The sequence below is a fragment of the Vespa crabro genome, chromosome 16 (assembly GCF_910589235.1).
Source record: "Vespa crabro chromosome 16, iyVesCrab1.2, whole genome shotgun sequence".
In the NCBI taxonomy this organism is placed as follows: Eukaryota; Metazoa; Arthropoda; class Insecta; order Hymenoptera; family Vespidae; genus Vespa; species Vespa crabro.
Window position 1 is genome coordinate 5,564,960 of NC_060970.1, and position 18,743 is coordinate 5,583,702.

The 18,743-nt window shown below is 39.5% G+C and overlaps 2 protein-coding genes across 4 annotated transcripts in view; one reads left to right on the forward strand and one right to left on the reverse strand.

The window, feature by feature from the left end:
• The window catches only part of LOC124429904 (leucine-rich repeat-containing protein 4B), a 28,558-nt gene extending 13,721 nt beyond the window's left edge, over positions 1-14,837 (forward strand). Inside the window, exons 2-3 of one of the 3 annotated variants that reach the window (XM_046975781.1) lie at positions 10,817-11,948; positions 13,403-14,837. The gene's annotated coding sequence lies outside the window, so the exon portion shown is untranslated. The remainder of the gene's footprint in view (positions 1-10,816; positions 11,949-13,402) is intronic. The other 2 variants (XM_046975782.1, XM_046975784.1) reach the window with 2 other exon arrangements.
• Positions 5,022-17,802, reverse strand: LOC124429797. Its single transcript, XM_046975455.1, has 8 exons — positions 17,780-17,802; positions 16,524-16,614; positions 7,177-7,239; positions 6,998-7,060; positions 6,666-6,707; positions 6,489-6,563; positions 5,413-5,596; positions 5,022-5,313 (listed from the first exon to the last, which is right to left on the reverse strand). Exons 1-7 carry the CDS (start codon positions 17,800-17,802, stop codon positions 5,525-5,527), a joined length of 429 nt encoding a protein of 142 aa, XP_046831411.1. The 3' UTR covers positions 5,022-5,313; positions 5,413-5,524.
• Between the last annotated feature and the right edge of the window lie 941 nt (positions 17,803-18,743).

Sequence of the window (18,743 nt, forward strand, 5' to 3'; positions counted from 1 at the left end):
TCTCTCTTTCTCTTTCTCTTAGAGAGTCATTAACGAAAAAGTCGACTTTCTCTATATCTTCGAGAAATATTCGAACGAATATTCGTATGGCTCGACGTTTGCGAAGGAGGACGCAATTTCGCGAGTTAACGAATTTTTTTCACGAGCAAGCCGAAAATAATCGGAGCTGCAGTCGACTACCTGTACTTCAACTCGACTTAACGAACTCTCTCTCTCTCTCTCTTTCCACTTAAGTCCGACCAAACCCGCTATCGTTATAACGAAAGGATCTCTCCTCTCTCTCTCTCTCGCGAATAGAAATCGAATCCACATTTTTGTAGACTTTTCTTTTTTCAATAAGCGCATCTACAATTTGCGTAGGTTAAAAGCTGACTAATTTTTTTTCTTTCTTCATGCTATTGACAAAGTAGTGGATTTGTAGTTTTACTTTTGGCTCATCCCATAGATAAAAACAAACATGTAAGGTCTTTGCACAAAATGAAATTACGTAGATTCGACATTTTCGAAATTCTCGACAAATTTTTATTCCAAATAGCTATCGTTCTCTCAACCTAGCTTTCTATCGTATACACGCGCACATACACATCAGATTTAATAATACATGTTTTCACATTTCTCGAGGATGCGATGCATTTGAAAATTTCAACGAAAAATCAGGAAAAAGGATGCACATCTTTGCCTTACAATTTTACTATTCAGATTTTTATGACGTAGGTACATGTAATACCGCCTCTGAGAAGAAGAAGAAGAAGAAGAAACATTTCTTTTTATTTCTCCTCTCTCTCCCTCTCGGCCCGCCCGACCCTGAACGATCTCAGGCTAATTTCCCGAAGAAAAATCTCCGGGATGTCAGGTTAGAAACGTTTCGAAATGAGAACGGAAAAGTTTGTCCGAGTCGAGGCAAGTTCGACGTAACACCTTTACCTCCAACCTCCTGACCAACCCCACCCTTTACCCTTTCCATCTTGAACGTTTCGAAAAACGACGGAAACTGGCAGCACTAATTCAGAAGTATGAATTACTGTCACGTCTCGCTAAGGTTTTCTGAACGCGCTACGTAATTTGTACCGCTCGCTGGTGCGAGCCGTGAGTCGAATAAATCATTTGCCACTTATCACGCGAAACTTTCGAACCTCCGGAGTTACCTACCTACCTACCTACCCCTAGCCCGCACTACCACCACCACCACTACCATCCCTACCCTTACCAGCGTTACCATTACCACTACGGTCCTATCTTTCGAACGCACACACTGCACCTTACGAATTCGAGACTCATATGCGCTCTCTTGTCGCGGTTTAGCTGCACTTTTATCCCCACTCCTCCTCCTCCTCCTCTATTTTCGCAGGAGTGGGAAGAGCAGGATGGCCGAAACGATTTATCCACGTCTTTGGAAACATCCTCGTAAATCGACGAGAGGAATTCGAAATTTTAACCGATGTTTTCTTCGATGGATTCTTTCAAGCATTTTCTTCTTTTCGATTTATTGTACGGAATCGGCCAAAAGTTTCTAGCCAATATTAAAAATCGGTTACTCCTTTTTGAGGGGGAAAAAGAAAAGAGAAAAAAAAAGGAAAGGGATCTACATACGCAACGAATTGTTCTCATGGCAAGTCCGTCATGAGACACCCGTTAGAGAAGAGAGAACATAAAGATACTCGCGTCGTATTCCCAATTGACCTCGACCGTAAATTCCAACGGTCCTGTTATTAGTACGACGAGAAGGATGAATTAATTATGGAAATTGTATAAACCGTTTTTGTATTCGTCAAAGCGTTGTCAAGGCTTTAAGCAAATATCTTCCGTATATATTTCGAGGAGTGGGAAATAAAAAGAAAGATGGCGACAGCGTCGAACAATCGGTCTCGTTAGTAAAAGGCATTTTCGTTTTCATCAGAAATAAAAAAAAAGGGGGAAAAAAAAAAAAGAAAGAACATAACTAGATTCGCGTAAAAATTTGAGTGGAATAATTCTATTCCTCTGACATTTCTCGATCGTCTCTATGCTATATGCATGTACATACCTATGCTCATACATACCTACATTTCCCATTGAACAGGACATCTCGCCTTATCTCTCTCTTCGATATTTTTTCAATTCCATACTATCCCAAGGTATTGCATATTCATCGAATTCAATGCCAGTTCAATGCTTCTCTTTATATTCGAGTCACCAACCTACGTCTAGTTCTTTTCAACCCCTTTTTAACCCACCCCTTCGACATGTCCCTATCCCCAGGCCCCAATTCTCTTCGCTCTAACTCATGTATCTTCCATTGCATCGCTCGATGCATCGTAAGTCCACCTTCGTCGTTTCAAAGTTTCACTTGAAATTTTATTGTACAAAGTGTATAAGCCTGGAAATAATTATAAAAGATCCCTCGGACCAAAAATGTTTTACAAACATGGAATTATTCAAAGCCTCGGAAAAGCTTGTAATTGATATTTAAAATCATCTATAGGAACACTTTTATCGGTCGATCTAGTAGATATATTATAATATTCGTAGACAGGTCCGTTGCCCACCCTCTAAAAAACACGAATAAAAAAAAAATGTCGGTGAAAGGGGTCCCCTAGCAGGAGTGTAAATCACATGTGCTCGTGGGTGTCGTTTCATGAGTTTGACTGTCTTTTGCGAGTTCCGGGAAATCGACGAAATGGCTTGGCTCTTGGGGGATGTGTTTGAAAGAAAAGAAGAAAGGAAGGAAGGAAGGAAAACGGGGAAAAAAGGGGAGAACGTGGCACACGTGTGACCCATTCGTTTCGATCTCTCTCCCTTCGTTCGAAAGTGAGAGAGAGAGAGAGAGAGAGAAAGGGGGGAAGAGAAGCTACGTGGTGAGGGTTGTAACGCTTGGAGGGTATTTTTCAGAAGCTTGTCGGCCATCTCATATCCACCCACACACCCACGCACACATACGTACTTGCATACATTCCATGAAAATATCAATAAAAAAAAAAATATATATATATATATACATACATACATACATATACACACACATTATTATAAAAATGCCAATTACAAATAACTACAATGTTAATAAGAAATAGATAAATAATGTGAGAACTGACAAGATTTTTTTCTAAAAAAATTAATCACGTAACGTGACGAACGTTCGCATAAACAATATAACGACTACTACAATCCTGCTAATGCACACAACTGCAGAGAGAAACGCATGTGAAAGTTAGTGCAGTGAGGTATGCAATCGATTTCTTGGAATCCTATCGGCATGTCCGGAGCAACCGGTATTTTCGCACGACTTAGCGAACTCGATTCCGCCGATACGACTCGTAAAAGTTAAATCGTTCAACCCCCCTTCCTCCCACCTCTCATCTCCTCTATCCATTTATCCATTTATCCATCTATCCATCCATCCATCTATCCATCCATCTATATACGTATATATGATGAAAATGGCGCGTATGGATAATCAGAAAAGCCTCGTTCGACCAAGTCTCTTCGAACGCGTTTAGATTACGTCCATCTATCCGAATTATTAGATTTGCCGACATTTAATTTTTTATTACATTTAATATACCAAAATGTTTCTAATTGCCTAGGAACTTTTGGTTCGGCCTGCATGATAGAGACAATAGTAGACGGACCGACGGACGGAGAGAGAGAGAGAGAGAGAGAGAGAGAGGAAAAAAGAGGTGAAAAAATCTATATCACAGAACAGAATTGAAATCGACGCCGATAACAGAGTATTTTCTCGCGAGATACTTTCCTGGACTTTTCCGCGTGCTATTTGGCACCGGTAGAATCGATACTCGAGTAAACAAGCTAACCACGTAGAGAGAGAGAGCTAGAGAGAAACGGAATGATATCGATTTTTCAACGTCTAGCATCGATACGAAGAGACCTGCTAGATTATCCTACGGATTTCAATGTAACGAGCCGTCTCTTTCTATACCTCTGTATAGATATATAAAGGTACATCGATGTGTAAGAGTGAGATGGATAGATAGATATCTGTCTATCCAATATGTATATATATATATATATATATATATATATATATATATACATACGTTCGTATGTATGTATCAGATGTGTGTGTATTGAAAAGAAAGAAGGGATGGGGGATATAAGGGAAGCGGTGCAGAGGGGGTGCGCATGTCGATGCTCAAGGCAGCCAATGGACTGCTTGAAATATTAAACGAGAGCAAAGACCCTGTTCTCGTACACCACGTAGCCGTGGTTCAATTTCTGAGTCGGCCCTGGCTGCCCGAAGGGTGGGCTGTTACATCGAACGGGATGAGGTGGGAGGTGAATGGAAATAGGCACCGGGGAGAGTAAACGGTATGGGGACACCGCACCTGGCGACATCTACGTTCCACGAATAACCAGCTCAGATATCGTTACCACCGATACTTACACGTGGGGTTGATAACACTCACACTGACGCGTGAGAGCTAACGCAAAATAACTCACACCAACTCTGAGACACGTGGAGAGCTAGCTCTACAGAGGACATACAGTTTCCTAATATACGTGCTAACGCACACCAACTCGATGGGACGTAAAGCAATGCAGCGACACGCTAACGCAGCGCAGCAGGGTAGAGGCACATACAAATTTGCAGAGAGAGAGAGAGAGAGAGAGAGGAGAGGTTCGCTAATATATACATGGGATGATGGGATTCGGAAAGAGAGTCAAAGCATGCGTCTAACTTTGCCAAAATCTTCTCATTTCTTTCGAATTTCTGAGGAGAAAACGACTGTCCTATGCTCTCAACCTCTCAAAAATTCAAGCTTTTTTACCTCCCTTCATTCTTTCTTTCTTTTCTCCTTCTTCTTCTTCTTCTCGAAAATTTATTCTCACCGGGTTGGAGGATATTTTTCCGCAAAGTTGGCTCACGCCAGCACGTATTTGGTTTGGAACACGTTTGAGGGAGCTCGCTGTTTTCTTCGATCGTCAAAGATATGTCGATTTTCTACGTGAAATGAAAATATTTTTTCTATGGTTAGGTTAGTTTACTCGAATCTTTTCGCTCGAATATTATTTTCCGAATGAAATTTGTAACAATTTTTTTATTTATTTATTCATTTTTATCAATTTTTGGAGCTCGATCTTTCCCTGCGCTTTTCAGCGGGACAATCTGAAAAATTCCAATTTTTTTTCAAGAAAAAATAATTTTGTTTTTTTTTTTTTTTTTTTCTTTTTTTTTTTTGATACATCCAGAAGGATGATAAACCGGTCAGAGATTTATGGTAGCAAGTGGAATCCTTAACCACGAGTGAACTGGGGTTATTGTTGTAAACCGAGCGTCGTCGTTCTCTCTATTGTTTCTATTATTGCATACGTCACCTGTGTGTAAAATGAATTATGCATGTAGATATGACTAGTTAACGGGAAAGTTCGTTGCTCTAGTAGTAGTAGTAGTAGTATCAGATATGTAGATATTACCAAGTGCTGTTTGCCATTTCATTGTTTAAAAGCGACCAGATAGACGATGCTATTTCCTGTTTTTCTTTTTTCCATTAAATTTTTTTTTTTTTTATTTTCGATCGTTGCAATATTATTTCGACGTAACACCGATCGCACGATAGTAAATCCTAGGTGACCTGCTTCGTCGCCATTCGCATTGTTCCTGAGAAATAACAAGTACGTTGACTATTAATTTTTTATTACCACGCTCCTTGGCCCAAGTCTCTCCAATGCAAAACAAAAATATTATACGAGGAAGTACAAATTGATTTTTTCTTTTCAATGCAATTTCTCTCTCCCTCTCTCTCCCTCTCTCTCTCCTCTTTCATTCCCTCTTTCAAGGAGAAAGTTAAAAGATTTTCTCGTTTCTCGACCGATTAATGTGCGTTTAAAACGCACCTCTTCACCTTCCTACAATCGCCGAAGATGAAAGCTCGCTCCCCTTTAGCATTTTATCCCTTCGTACGCATGGAAAAAGCGCATCGACCCGGCTTTGTGGGAGTTGTGGAAGGGGTGCTGAATGTGGGTGGGGAGGCTGGATTAGGACGTGTCTTCCCGTGGCTCGATCGACGCCAACGTATTGCTGCTGCTGCTGCTGCTACTAACCGCGCGGTATATCTAATTTCGTTCGTTCGGATCCATGCACTTCCGAAATCTGCCACGTGACCTATTCATAATTCTCCAAAATTTCCTTCTTTTTCGTCTTGTATCAAAATTATTTGATTTTTCTTTTTGAACTCGAATGGTGGATCATAACTTCAACAATTTCAAACTATTTTGTTCCTACTCTCTCAACAAAAAAAAAAAAAAAAAAAAAAACAAGAAAACAAGATTACCGTTTATATTGCAGTTGAAAGAACGGGCTAATTATGAATGCTTTGCAATGAGTGAATGAGAGAGAGAGAGAGAGAGAGAGAATTTCTTAAGACTACGAGAGTCAAAATAATGACTCCGTTGTTTCTATCTCATTCAATTGAAATCGTCTCTTTTATCTACGAAGAAAGAAGTTCTTCCCATTTGTTATTCCTCGATAGCAATTCGTCTCGTTGACTCACTTCAGGTCTTAATAATTTCTCAAGGCACGTTATTTTGCTGTTCATTATCTCCACCTCCAGCAGCTCCTTACGTAACTGTCGATGGTTAGTATGAAAAAGAATAATAAAATCAAATAAATAAATGAACGAACGAACGAAATTCTTTTTTTAATTTTATTAAAGCAAATTTATACTTGCCAATTTCTTCGTTTTCCTTTGAAAAACCTCCGTTTGTTGCAACTGAAAATCAATAAACGATTGACGCCATTGTTTAAAAAAAAAAAAGAAAAAAAAACGTGGTACGGGAAGTGTATTAAAATAATAACAACGAAAAACGATATTTAAACGAGTTAAAGTTGTTAAATAAAAATGAAAATCACGAAACGATGTAACATTCGTTTGGGCGAAACATTGTTCTTCAAAAAAAAAAAAAAAAATAGAGAGGCAAACAATAAATTAAAAAAAAAAAAAAAATAATAATGAAATGAATGTATTTTTAAAAGATTTTTTAACACGTAATATGGACTTACATGTTTGTGAATGCACTTGTAGGCAGGTCGAAGGCCAATAACACTCTCTTTACGTGGTATCCGCTAAATCATAAATTATGAACAATTATCGAAAGATGACACACGTCCGTCGCTTCGTTCGTTGATCCCTCTCCCCCCCCCCCCTCTCTCTCTCACACGTAGATACAAAATTTCGTTACCTTCTCGATATCGTTTCGAGGTTCCCCGAGGACTCTTTCGTTCGCGGTCAACACAGACGAGCTCTGAAATAAATTCTGGTATTGGAAACGTTATTGTTGTTGTTGCATGTGTCTACGTTGTCGTCGAGTAAAAAAAATAAAAAGAAATGAAAATAAAATTAATAAACGTCGAATTCAAATGGGACAGTTCGTAATTCGATATGCGCCATCTTTGATTGTTACTCCGATGGAATAACGCGAAACGACGAAATTGCGATTTCTCGATTACGATGGCTACTGCCTCTCTCTCTCTCTCTCTCTCTCTCTCTCTCTCTCGAAAAAACAAACCAGTTATTTATTTCATTTTTATATATAATATGTACATACAGGGTAAGTGAATTTTTTTTGTTGAAATTGTAAAACTACAAGTCCAAAACTAAAAGCCTATAAAAAGTCTCGAAAAAGAGAAATTGATTTTTAAATTCACCTAGAAACACTTTTTGGCCTCCATCCTGCACATATGCGTATATATAAATGTGTGCATATTATTGATTTTCAAGTGATACCTTTTTCCGTCTAAAGATTCGAACGAGCGTTTTAATCTTTTATTTGCTTTTTTACTCACCGCAAACGTAAAGGAAATTAGGACGACGAGGAGTATGGAAATGAAAATTGTGATTGGACCGGAATAAAGATCGAGATTTAGAAATGTTCTCAAGTCGTTTTCGGCGACGAGTAATCCATAAAACTGTAATAAAATGATACACGATTAGGGTAGTAAGAGAAAAGGCTTGTCTTCGCTTGGAAATTTCGTTTTTGAAAATAACAAAAAGTATATAACAGAGGCAGAGAATTATTGAATAGGTTAGCGCAAAAGTTGGAATTTAAAAATATCATATAATATTTTTTGATTTTATATCGATGGAAATATTTTCAAAAAAGGGAAAAAGAAAGGATGAAAGAGTTACGTTTTACAAACATAAAAAAAGGAAATATATTTCCGTAAAAATATCTCTCTCTCTCTCTCTCTCTCTCTCTCTCTCTCGAGGAATAAGTAGATTGTGTACGTCGCGTATTATGTTACACGAATCGTAGAAAGGAATTTGCGTGTAAAATGTTTAAAGCGAAGACCGATAGAGAGATAGAGCGGCGGATGGTTCGGATATAAATTGAACGTCGATAGATCGTGTCCGAGCTTGTGTCGTCTGTAAATTCATACGCGCCAGTTTATTGTAAATCGTAAAAAGGAGGAGGACGATCGTGGACGGACACGTTGCGTTCTATTCGTTTTATACAGTATAAATTACAATATGAATATCAAAATCGTACCCTCTCCCTGTCCGTTTACTACCACTCCTATAAATTTATTCATATATGTATATATGTACACGGAAATACGTAGTAGGAAATGGATACGAGAGAAGAAAACAAAAAATTATGAAAAATCAATCAATAAAAGGAGAAACTGGTAAAATACATGGTGGAAAAAAGTTGTTTTTCGTACAAAAAAAAAAAAAAAAAAAAAAAAAAAAAAAAAAAAAAAAAAAAAAGAAAGAAAAAGAAAAAAAAAAGGCGACGTTCCTTTTAAAATTTTCCAAAATTCCCAAAGCTTCCATCGGTATCCCATTATCCGATTAAAACTATCCATCATAGGATGCAACGAAATGAAAGTTTTCCAAAAACAAAGTTTCCCCGACATAACCTCCTGTCTTTTTCATTATCTTTTCATTCTTTTCTACGTAATACGTCGACTGACCATCTTATCGAATCCAAAAGCATTGTAACGATAATACTTGCGCATTCTGATAACGTCCATGTTGGTGTTCGCTTTCGCGTGCCGATAGCTATAAACTCGATAATTTGTCGTCGGCGATGTTCGGGAGCGGATTAATTTCGAATCGGTAGACCATACGAAAAAGGGGGATAGACAGGTCCAACGTAATATTTGACAGGGTAAGCGTACCCAACCTTCCTCCTCGCCCGCCCCTCCTCTACTCGACAAATCTTCTCTATCTCGCTCAAATTCTTTGCGATCGATCGAATACCCCCAACAACAACGCGTACGCTACAAACGACGGTGTTCGACTTATAGTCGAACGTCGTCGATAAATAAACGATTATATCCTATTTTATTTAATACGAACTTATCCACGTTCTAACTCTCGCATCTCCGTTGTCCAAAGACGTCGATAGCAGTCGAGAATCGAAAAAGCAACATTTGAGAGACGCGCATTTTCGATCGCTCCTCCTTTTGTCTCCTGTTTTGCCTCCTGTTTTGTCTACTGCCGCGCCGCCTTCTGTCGCCCATTTTTGTATTATTCTTTCGTTATCGGAGTAAAATTTATGGAAATTGCTTTTGGTCGGATTTCTTGATACGAGTTTTGCGAATGAAATTTTACCAATATGTATATATATATATATATGTATACACATACATCTGTGCGAAAGACGATGATCCTCGCGAGGTTAGATAGATCGATAGAGAACGAGAGGATTTCATTTCTTCTATCCCTTTATTTTCTCAGGTGAAGACAATTTCTGAAAAGATAGGAAAGTGGGGTGTATGCATCCACGCGCGCGCACATATATATATATATTATACATGGAAAGGTTGTTTTTCAGATATTTTTGCCTCTTCTTCATCCTTTTCTTTTGCTTTATTATTTTTCCTGTTTTCCCTATGAAATAAATTGACCGCATACGCGTCCTCTTCTTCCTACTCCATACTTTACGTCTCTCCACCCCATTCCACTCCTCTTTCAGGACGTTCCCTCGGCCCCTTTTTTCTATCCTCGTGAAAACGAATGCGTAATCGATGATTTCGACGAGGAGAGGCCGAAGCAGCCAGCGAGCTTCGGCGAATTCCCCTTTGGGATTATGCAAGAACGATGCCAGAGATTCTCCTTGACGTCGGAGGAATAAGCGCGCAGAGAGAGAGAGAGAGAGAGAAAATTGAAAAAAGAAAAAAATTGGAAAAAATATGAGGTCTCGTGAGGTTCAGTTTTTCTTTTTTTTTCTTTTCTTAATGACTTTTCGTCAAAGTACTATCGAGATTTGATAGAAAACGCTCTCCGGTAGTATTCTTTCGATGGTATCATAACAAAAAAGTTTCTAAAACTAATCCTTTTTCTCCGGATTTTTGTTTAACGACTTTTCGTATCGTCCGTTAGTAACGAAATTGGATAGAAAACGGTGACTAGAACTACCTCAAACCCTAGGTTCATTGAAGATTGAAAAGCACGTATATCACCGTGCTCGCTCGCGTTGATACTCGTCGATGAAAGAAAAAAAAAAATATATATATATATATATGTGTGTGTGTGTGTGTGTGTGTGTGTGCGCGAAGAGATAGACACGTAGGATATATATATAAAGTCATTTCATTTTGTTCGACTGCAAAGTGACTGCTATTCGACTGCCACGTCGCGTCGAATATTTCTGATAGCTCTTGCAAAAAAATGGATTTTCCGCCTATTTCGACGCTCCGAACAAACTTGCCCAGACGATTTGAGACTCGTAGAAGATCTCGGTAACCTCCGTTGAATACCTACTTCAAATATTTGCTTTTTCTTTTACTTTTCCTTTTTTATCAAAAAGAACAATAAAAAAGCTATCTATTTTATATTATATTTTACATTCGTCAACGTTCATTTTTAAACAGAAAATTTTTCGTTCGATTCGAAAAGGCAAATTTGTAGAGACATTTAAAAAGAAGAGGGAGAGAAGGAAATAGGTAGCAAACGGTCGAATAATTTAGAGAGGGGAAGAGAGAGAGAGAGAGAGAGAGAGAGAGTTAGCGAGGAAAAGGCGAATTTCCTGACGGCTCGACGTTGAGATGGGGATGTCGGAGCCAGAGGCCTGTAGCCACCCTCCAAATTCAGAATATTCGTCGTCGTCGTCGTCGTCGTCGTCGTCGTGTAGAACCCTCTCCTGGCGAATGTCGAGCGAGAGCGAGAGAGAGAAGGGCTAGAAGATGGGTGTGCAAAAAAAATGTGTAATTAAAACCCGACGCTCCGAGGGATTCTCCTCGGCGAGTGAGAAAAAGAAAGAAAAGAGAGGGAGAAAGGGGAAGGGATAGAGTGTACAAGAGAGATGGTAGGAATATGAAAATAAGCGGGAAAGAAAGAGATACGAATAGTGTGTGGTTCTGTGTGTGAAAGCAGTACGAACGTAGTTGCGAAAGAGACTTGAGAGAGGGAGACGAAAAATATATGTTATAGATAGCAAGAAATCCAAAATGAACATTGCGAAGAGAAAAAAAGAAAAAATAGGTTATAACTGCGATCCGTGTTAACCAAAAATAAAATCTACCGACGACTAAAGGATACTCGTAAAATAGAAAAAAGAAAAAAAGCGTGAAAATAGAATAAAGGATGAGTTCGAGTCTTTGTTAAAAACTGCGAAAAGTATCTAACGAAGGATGTTTTTAATAAATCTAAGAAACTCGTCTATCGCTCGAGAATTCAAGTTGAAAGATGGCCCGGATTCGGACCGATTTCGCGGAATCCTGGATTCGTCGATCGGCATGTACGCGACTCTGATCCCGAATCCAACATCATCGACGTATTTGCCGTTCTATTCGATCCGGTGATCGAGGAATATCACCTTGGATTTGCGTTCGACGAGGTTCATCTTGATCTCGATTGGGATACGCCCGATGAGACGACCTTGGTAACGTCTATCCCACAGGAAGTTGGGCTCTATAGACTATAGTACGCTGTGTCAAATCCATTCAGGGATATCCTTTCAATCCTACCACGAACGAAGCTCATTATCGCGAGATCGAAGACAAGGTGAGAGTTAGGATATTTCTCTAGAGACAATCCTTGCAAACGACCGGGATCCTTTCTTTTTCCTTTCTCTCTCTCTCTCTCTCTCTTTCTCTCTCGTTTTTCCTCGGCCTACCCGTGGAAGAGGTTCGTTTGACCCTCATTTATTTACAATTTATGCATATATTATATTCCCTTATTAGTAGGAGCTTTCGAGTAAAATCTTTTTCGAAATAAATACTAATGTTTTTCTTTAATTTCGATAAATCTCTTTTATCTATCGACAAGGAATGCTAATGACATCGGTTAGTCGATCGGTGATTCGTATTCTATTATATTCTATATCGATTTTTAAATGGATTACGAAAAATGGAAGTTTTCAGAAAGAAAAAGATGATAAGAAAAAAGAAAACGAAGGATCGCAATTTCTCAAAGTTTATTACGAACGAGATCCTTCCCTCGAAGATTCTAGGAGACCGAAGAAACAATTTAAAAAATAACAGAGAGAGAGAGAGAGAGAGAGAGACTCTTTGTTATCTTTCGCGAGAGTTCCTGTCTGGTTCGTTCAAGTGTTATCTAACTATGAAAATTGCAAGCTTTCTTCCACGCATCCAACTTCTCTCTCTCTCTCTATCGCTCCAAACGCAATCCAGCCCCTTTGCGCACGCAAGTACAAACGCAAACACAGCTAGGCGTCCTATCTCATCTAGATAAGACACCTCTAGTTCGTCATTAGTTTCCAGTTAAATTTCGTTTTAACCACCGAACACTTTATTATAACGTCCCTTGTAAAAATCTCTGAACCATTTTCCTTCCTCATCCATTTCTCTCCCTCTCGTTCTTTAGAGGACTTTAATCTACGTGGTGGTAAACCGAACGAAGATCGAGCGTAAGTTTAATCGAAAATTAAATTACGAGAAAGAGAGATAGTGATGGGGAGGAGGGGGGAGGGCTAGAGAGAGAGAGAGAGAGAGAGAGGATTAACAAAGTTAGGAATTAGACGGCAACAGCTAACGGTTCCTCGAGTAAGGATAAATCTTTAGAAGGAAATAACTTTCTTCTCTCTCTCTCTCTCTCTCTCTCTCTCTCTCTCTCTCATTGAAAAGCAACACAGCACATCCCTTTACCCGCGAAGAGAGCGAGAGAGAAACGGACAGATTATAAAACTCGTTCCAACTCAAAAGCTAGGAAACTTGTCATTGCGAGAAGCAAACGTTTGCAAGCATGGGAATGAAAATTTGTGACAAGGGAGTTTTTATATCGTGGAAAAAGAAAAGAAAAAGAAATTACACTTTGAGCCAAAAGTCTTTCGAGATAAGAATCGCGTTCCGATTTAGTGAATTCCCTTGACGTGAATTTCTTTATCGTGGAATCTTTCGACGAATCTGATCGAAAGGACAAAAGAGAAAAAGAAAGGATCTATATTTATTCGACAATAAAGTTACCAGTAAGGAGTAAATAAATTTTTGTGATTTCAGGGAAGAAGAATATTTGCGAACGACGATAAAAGATATTATTATCAAGGAACAATTCATATCGCGAGCGTTTGATATCACAGGATGGCGAAATGGAAACGTCTCCGAGACCGGGCTATCTCGGTTTTTTTTATCTGAGTCGCGTCTGGTTTTCCATCGACGGAACTTCCGTTCCCAGGGAACTTTCCTTCCGGGGTATTTGGCTCTCGAGACTACGACGGATTCGAGAAAATTCTTTCCTGGTAGGTATTATCCGAACTTTCTTCTCGTGCTTTTCTATATCGAAATATATAGAATAATATTCTCTCTAGAAAGTTTTTTCCAGTAACGAGAACCGATTCGATATTAAAAATAATTAAATGAAATAGAAAAGCCGATGATTAGTTTCGCGTGAAGGCATACATAGAAAATTGGAATCGACATCAAGCAGAAAAATACCATTTAGATCCTCCTAAGGGTAGTTCGAAGAAGAGAAAGCCCTTAAGTTAAGTGGTTGAATTTACGTGGCATACCGATCGAGTATCGAATCAATTCGAGTACCACCTAATCTATTACAACGCATGACCGCAGACAGACTTTCTTCGCGTCTAATGCGAATTTCAATTACGTAATTATAGGAGGAGACACTTCTTCTTATAGAAATTGGAGTCGCGCTCAACGACAAAAGTTTCAAAGTTTTATACGAAAAATAATCGTCCGTTCGGTACGATTTACTTTAAAAGGGTAAAAAAGGAAAAGAAAAGAAAAGGCGTTCCTTTTACTTTACCTTATATCTTTTATAATGCAACGAGCTACGATTACCGCTAGGTAAAGTTCTCTCGCAAGAAGCCCGCGGCGGCGCAACCCTCGTGCGTCTTAATTCTCACTTTTTTCCTACGAACCGTGCAACGCGGTTACTCCCAACGCAGGAGGGAAAACAGCAGCCCTGGCAATGCCTTGGAGAACGAGGAGGATGAGGACGCGTTTCCGGTCTAGATAACCTCAAAAGCTACGCTCCTTGTCAAAGTCTCAAAGAGTTTAAAGAACCTTACGAAATATTCCGCAGGGCCAACTCCTCTCCAACTCTCCTCTCCTTCCTCGCCTAACTCTTAACTTTATTAGAGAGAGAGAGAGAGAGAGAGAGAGAGAGAGAGAGAGAGAGAGAGAGAGAGATTCTGTGAGAAATTCAAGGCACGTTCAATTTCTACCGATGATATACACAATTACTTTCGTTTTGATCACTTACGCACGTTGTTAACACGTTCGTCAAAGTTTCTTTTTCATTTTGTACCCGTCGATAAGTAAGTATTTGCCTATCCTACGTCGTTCCGATCGATAATTATTATCCATATCGATAAACGTTCGATCTTGTATCGATATATCTTTATCGATATATGTATTCGACAATATTTCGGCCATTATCGATATCGATAAACACCTTTATATTTATTCTCAATAAAAAGTTTCTTTTTCTGCTTCTTACCTGCGATGATTCTTAATAACTTGCCTTAATAAAGCCTCTCGAACTTTCTCTTCTTTTTCTTTTATTCTTTCATTTCTACTTGTAGAATACGTTCTCCCGCAATTTGGCCGCATATAACGCGCCTCAAGCATCTCTTTTTTTCTTTTTCTTCGACGATTGCCGCCGAGTCAGTAACGGGCTGCTTTGCAAAAGTCGTTCTACCGACTTTCTCCTTCGTTCGACGTAATTCAAATAACGTCCCGATGCTTTTTCTATTCCCCCCCCCCCCCCACAGCCCCGCTCACCCAATTCTCGTCGCACAAGCTCGGTGATATATCGCGTCGTTCGGGTCACTAGACATCTCGACTCACTTTTCCGCATTACGTATTTTGTCGCGGCTACTTAATCGGCCGGCCAACTTTTTCCAGAGAAAAACCAGAGAGAGAGAGAGAGAGAGAGAGAGAGATGAAAGAAACGATGGAGCGTTTAATTGGCCGAATAGAAATCGATGTCACGCTCTTACGCTTTTTAGCACCACTAATTTAACCGTTTGTTAGCACCGTGTCGTCGCACACCAGGGAAATAAAGACGATATTCTTCTACTCTCGGAAAAGTGTCTCTTTTCTTTCCCTTTTCTCCTCTAAAGCGTTAATAATAATAAAAAAAAAAAAAAGCTCGCTCTCTTTTCCCTTTCTTATTTCAAACGACTCGTTATTTTCTTATTATTCCGCCGCCATTGCCATTAATCAGGGCCGGCTCGTGTACATATGGTACCACGAGCTCGAAAGCTAAACTCGAAATTTTCATCATCCACAAGTTAACGTGCTAATTAGAATGACGCGTTAGATCGTCGGGAATATGGAGTACGGGGAAAAAGAACAAGAAAGAACCTTGCAATGATTTTTCCCAATCTCCTCCATTGTTCCTTGTTAAACCCGGTATACGCGACGCACGAATAAAAGTGAGACAGAGAGAGAGAGAGAGAGAGAGAGAGAGAGAGAGAGAGAGAGAAAATACGGAAATTTTTCGAAGGATCGTTGGGACGGCAGCAGAGGGGCGGGGAGACCCCTCGTATTTTCGTCAGTGGGGAGATTCGTTTACCGGGCAAATTTTCTGTATTTCACGTTTTTCGCGTTTCCCGCGACTATCAACGTCACAACCTTTTCCCTCCCGCTCTTCCCGCTGCAAGCTCGTTCCTATCCTTTTTTCTATTCGCTCTCCTTTTTTTGGAGGCTTTTTGTTTTGTTTTCTTTTTTTTTGTTGTTCCCGCGGTAGCCTCGAAACGTCGGAGAAACGCAACGTGACGTATTTCGGTCGGTTGGAAACGACGATGCGTAAAAATGACAGAGCTCGTCTGTTTCTGCCTCCTATTACTTTTGGCGCTCGTACCAACGAACCACCGAGCAAACCAACCAGCGACACGAGGATGCTTTTATTTTTTTCTTTTTTTTTTTTTTTTTTTTCGAAATACTCTTTCGAACCAATCGATATATCCGATGTACCACCTATACGTACGGTATCTCTATGTATTATCGGTTCGAGGTACGACTACGTCCCGAAAAACGATCACTTTTCTCACTTGGATATTCACCCACACTCAAAATCTCTCACTTCCTTTTTCAAGCTTTTATCTTATCAATTCTAATCGTTTTACTCGCGTCATTTTTTCCTTTTTTTACTTACCCTGGTAAGTAAGGTATAATGAGAGTGAGGGGATCGTGCTTTTGTCTTCTCTTTGGTTGGACAGAGAGAGGACGGACGACAGATAACGAGGCTCCTCGATCAGGGAATATCCTTATCCTTATCTGTGACTACTCTATCCCGTGACCTTAATTTCGCCCTAAACTTAATTCGTCAAAGAATTGAAAAAAAATCGTCCGATCGGTCATTTGCTTTCTCACGAACCGAAGAAAAAAAGAAAGGGAATTAGCTCCGAGAAAAAAGAAGCGATTCACCTTTAAGAGAGCTAAGCGCGTGGGTAAAAAAAGAAAAGCGACGTTTTTATCATCGGTCGGTAAAATCGATCGCTAAAATGGGCGCGAATTTCAAGATTACCAAAACGACGACGTATGCATATCATCTTCCTCCGTCCATTCCAATTTCTCGAGCACCTGTTTCCTCTTTTTCTTCTTTTCTCTCTCTTCACTTTTTTTCTTTTCTTTTCTTTTCCTTTTCCCACGGATTCGAGCCAGCGATTTCGTCTAGATGCGAGAATTAGGTCGGTGCGGGTTAATTATGCTGATATTTACGGGAATCCCTTTGAAATTAATTCGGACGCGGTAGTCTGGAAACTCGAGAACGGGAACTTTTCTAATCGACCAACGAATTAACCGTCATTGAGTGAACGAAAAGAAAAAGGAAGAAAATGACGCGAGGTTGAACGAATTTAATCGTCCCAATATCTACATTGTTTAATTTAACATTTTTATTTATCTTAAATTCCGATATCACCGCATATTATTATCCTAGCGAATGCAACATAGCTTTTTGATAAGTTTTTTCATCATAATAACAATAAAATATGTGCCGCTTCTCGTATATAAAGAAAAAGAAATTAATATTATTGCGTATTCTCATGAATGCGCATCCACCACCCTATTCCTGTGGGAAATAAAGTGCACGTAAATCGTCGTGCACACAATATCTATGGAATCGGAGTTGATCGAAACGACTCCTTTGTGTCGGAGCTTCCCCTTTTGCGAATGCTACTGCTCGATCCGTTCTGTAGACACTGCTAACACTCTCTCCGAATTTAAGAAAAGCCTTCTCCTACGCGCTCGCTCGCGCTTCCATCCCCATCGGCTCTCTTCCACCCTTATTCTCTTTATCGTTCGGTCTCTTTATACGCTCTCTTTAGGTCGTCACCGTACCTTACTACCCTCTCCATTTTCCCACCTTTTTCTTCCCTTCTTTCTCTTTATACGATATTCTCGTTATACCATGCATCTCTTTTACTATGCATCCTGATCGATTTCTTTTCTTTTACTTTTGAAAAATTCGTCAATTAATCTTTACGAATACATGAAAAAATCAAAGTTTCATTTCATTATTAAATATCACAAAACTTCTTTATCGAAGGTGCACAAATTTTTAACCCGACTAATCTAATAGACCCGACAAACTCCCTATATAGCAACTTTCTTACTTTCCTACGATACTACGTGAATTCATCGCGAATGCTTTTGCTATACGCGATTGGCTCCAAGAGTCGCTTACTGACGTGTCACCCCAACTCTTTCTCTCTCTCTCTCTCTCTCTCTCTCTCTCTCAAATTCCGTATAAGTAAGTCGAAAGTTCATTAAACGAAGTTTCAGAGGAAACTCACTGTGGCGGGGGGGAGAGAGAGTATAATTCCCGTTCGTTTGGAAGTTTCTTCATTGATCGAGCGAGAATCTCGTTGTCCGTGGTCGGAGCCTGCCTCGAATCGTTTACGCTCTTTTCATCCCCTCTTCCTCCACCTTTTCTGGGTCCTTTGTCAAATGCCATTCTTGTAGAAAGAGATGGACACCGTCGTACGTACGTACGTACGTACGTACAAAGAAATCAAAGGAACCGACCAGATAAAAGCTTCGTTTCGTTATTAAACATTCATGAAAGTTGTTTATCGGCGATACAAATTTAATCCCGCTAGTAATCTCAACAACTCTGCAGATGGCTACTTTATTACCTTTATACGACACTTACTCGTTTCACTTATTCCGTAAGAACAGAGGTATGGAAGATATTAATATAGTTTATCAGAATTAATCAAATTACCATACGAGCGCAGTAATTATCTTATTTCTACCTACTCGTTCTCTCTCTTTAGAAATCTCCACTCCTTTATACGCATCAACTTTTAATTGCCTAATTGATACAGACCCCCAAAAGAGTGTAGTTCTAAAGCCCTTTTAAAATCTACTA

Bases quoted from the DNA above. Each gene is read 5' to 3' on its own strand.
- LOC124429797 (XM_046975455.1), bottom strand. From the start codon at position 17,802: ATGCATAGTAAAAGAGATGCATG. The intron at 7,061-7,176 runs GTAACGAAATTT...TTTATGATTTAG, and splicing joins CTCGAAACGATATCGAGAAG to CGGATACCACGTAAAGAGAG. The intron at 6,708-6,997 runs GTAAGTCCATAT...ATTGATTTTCAG, and splicing joins ACAAGTGCATTCACAAACAT to TTGCAACAAACGGAGGTTTT.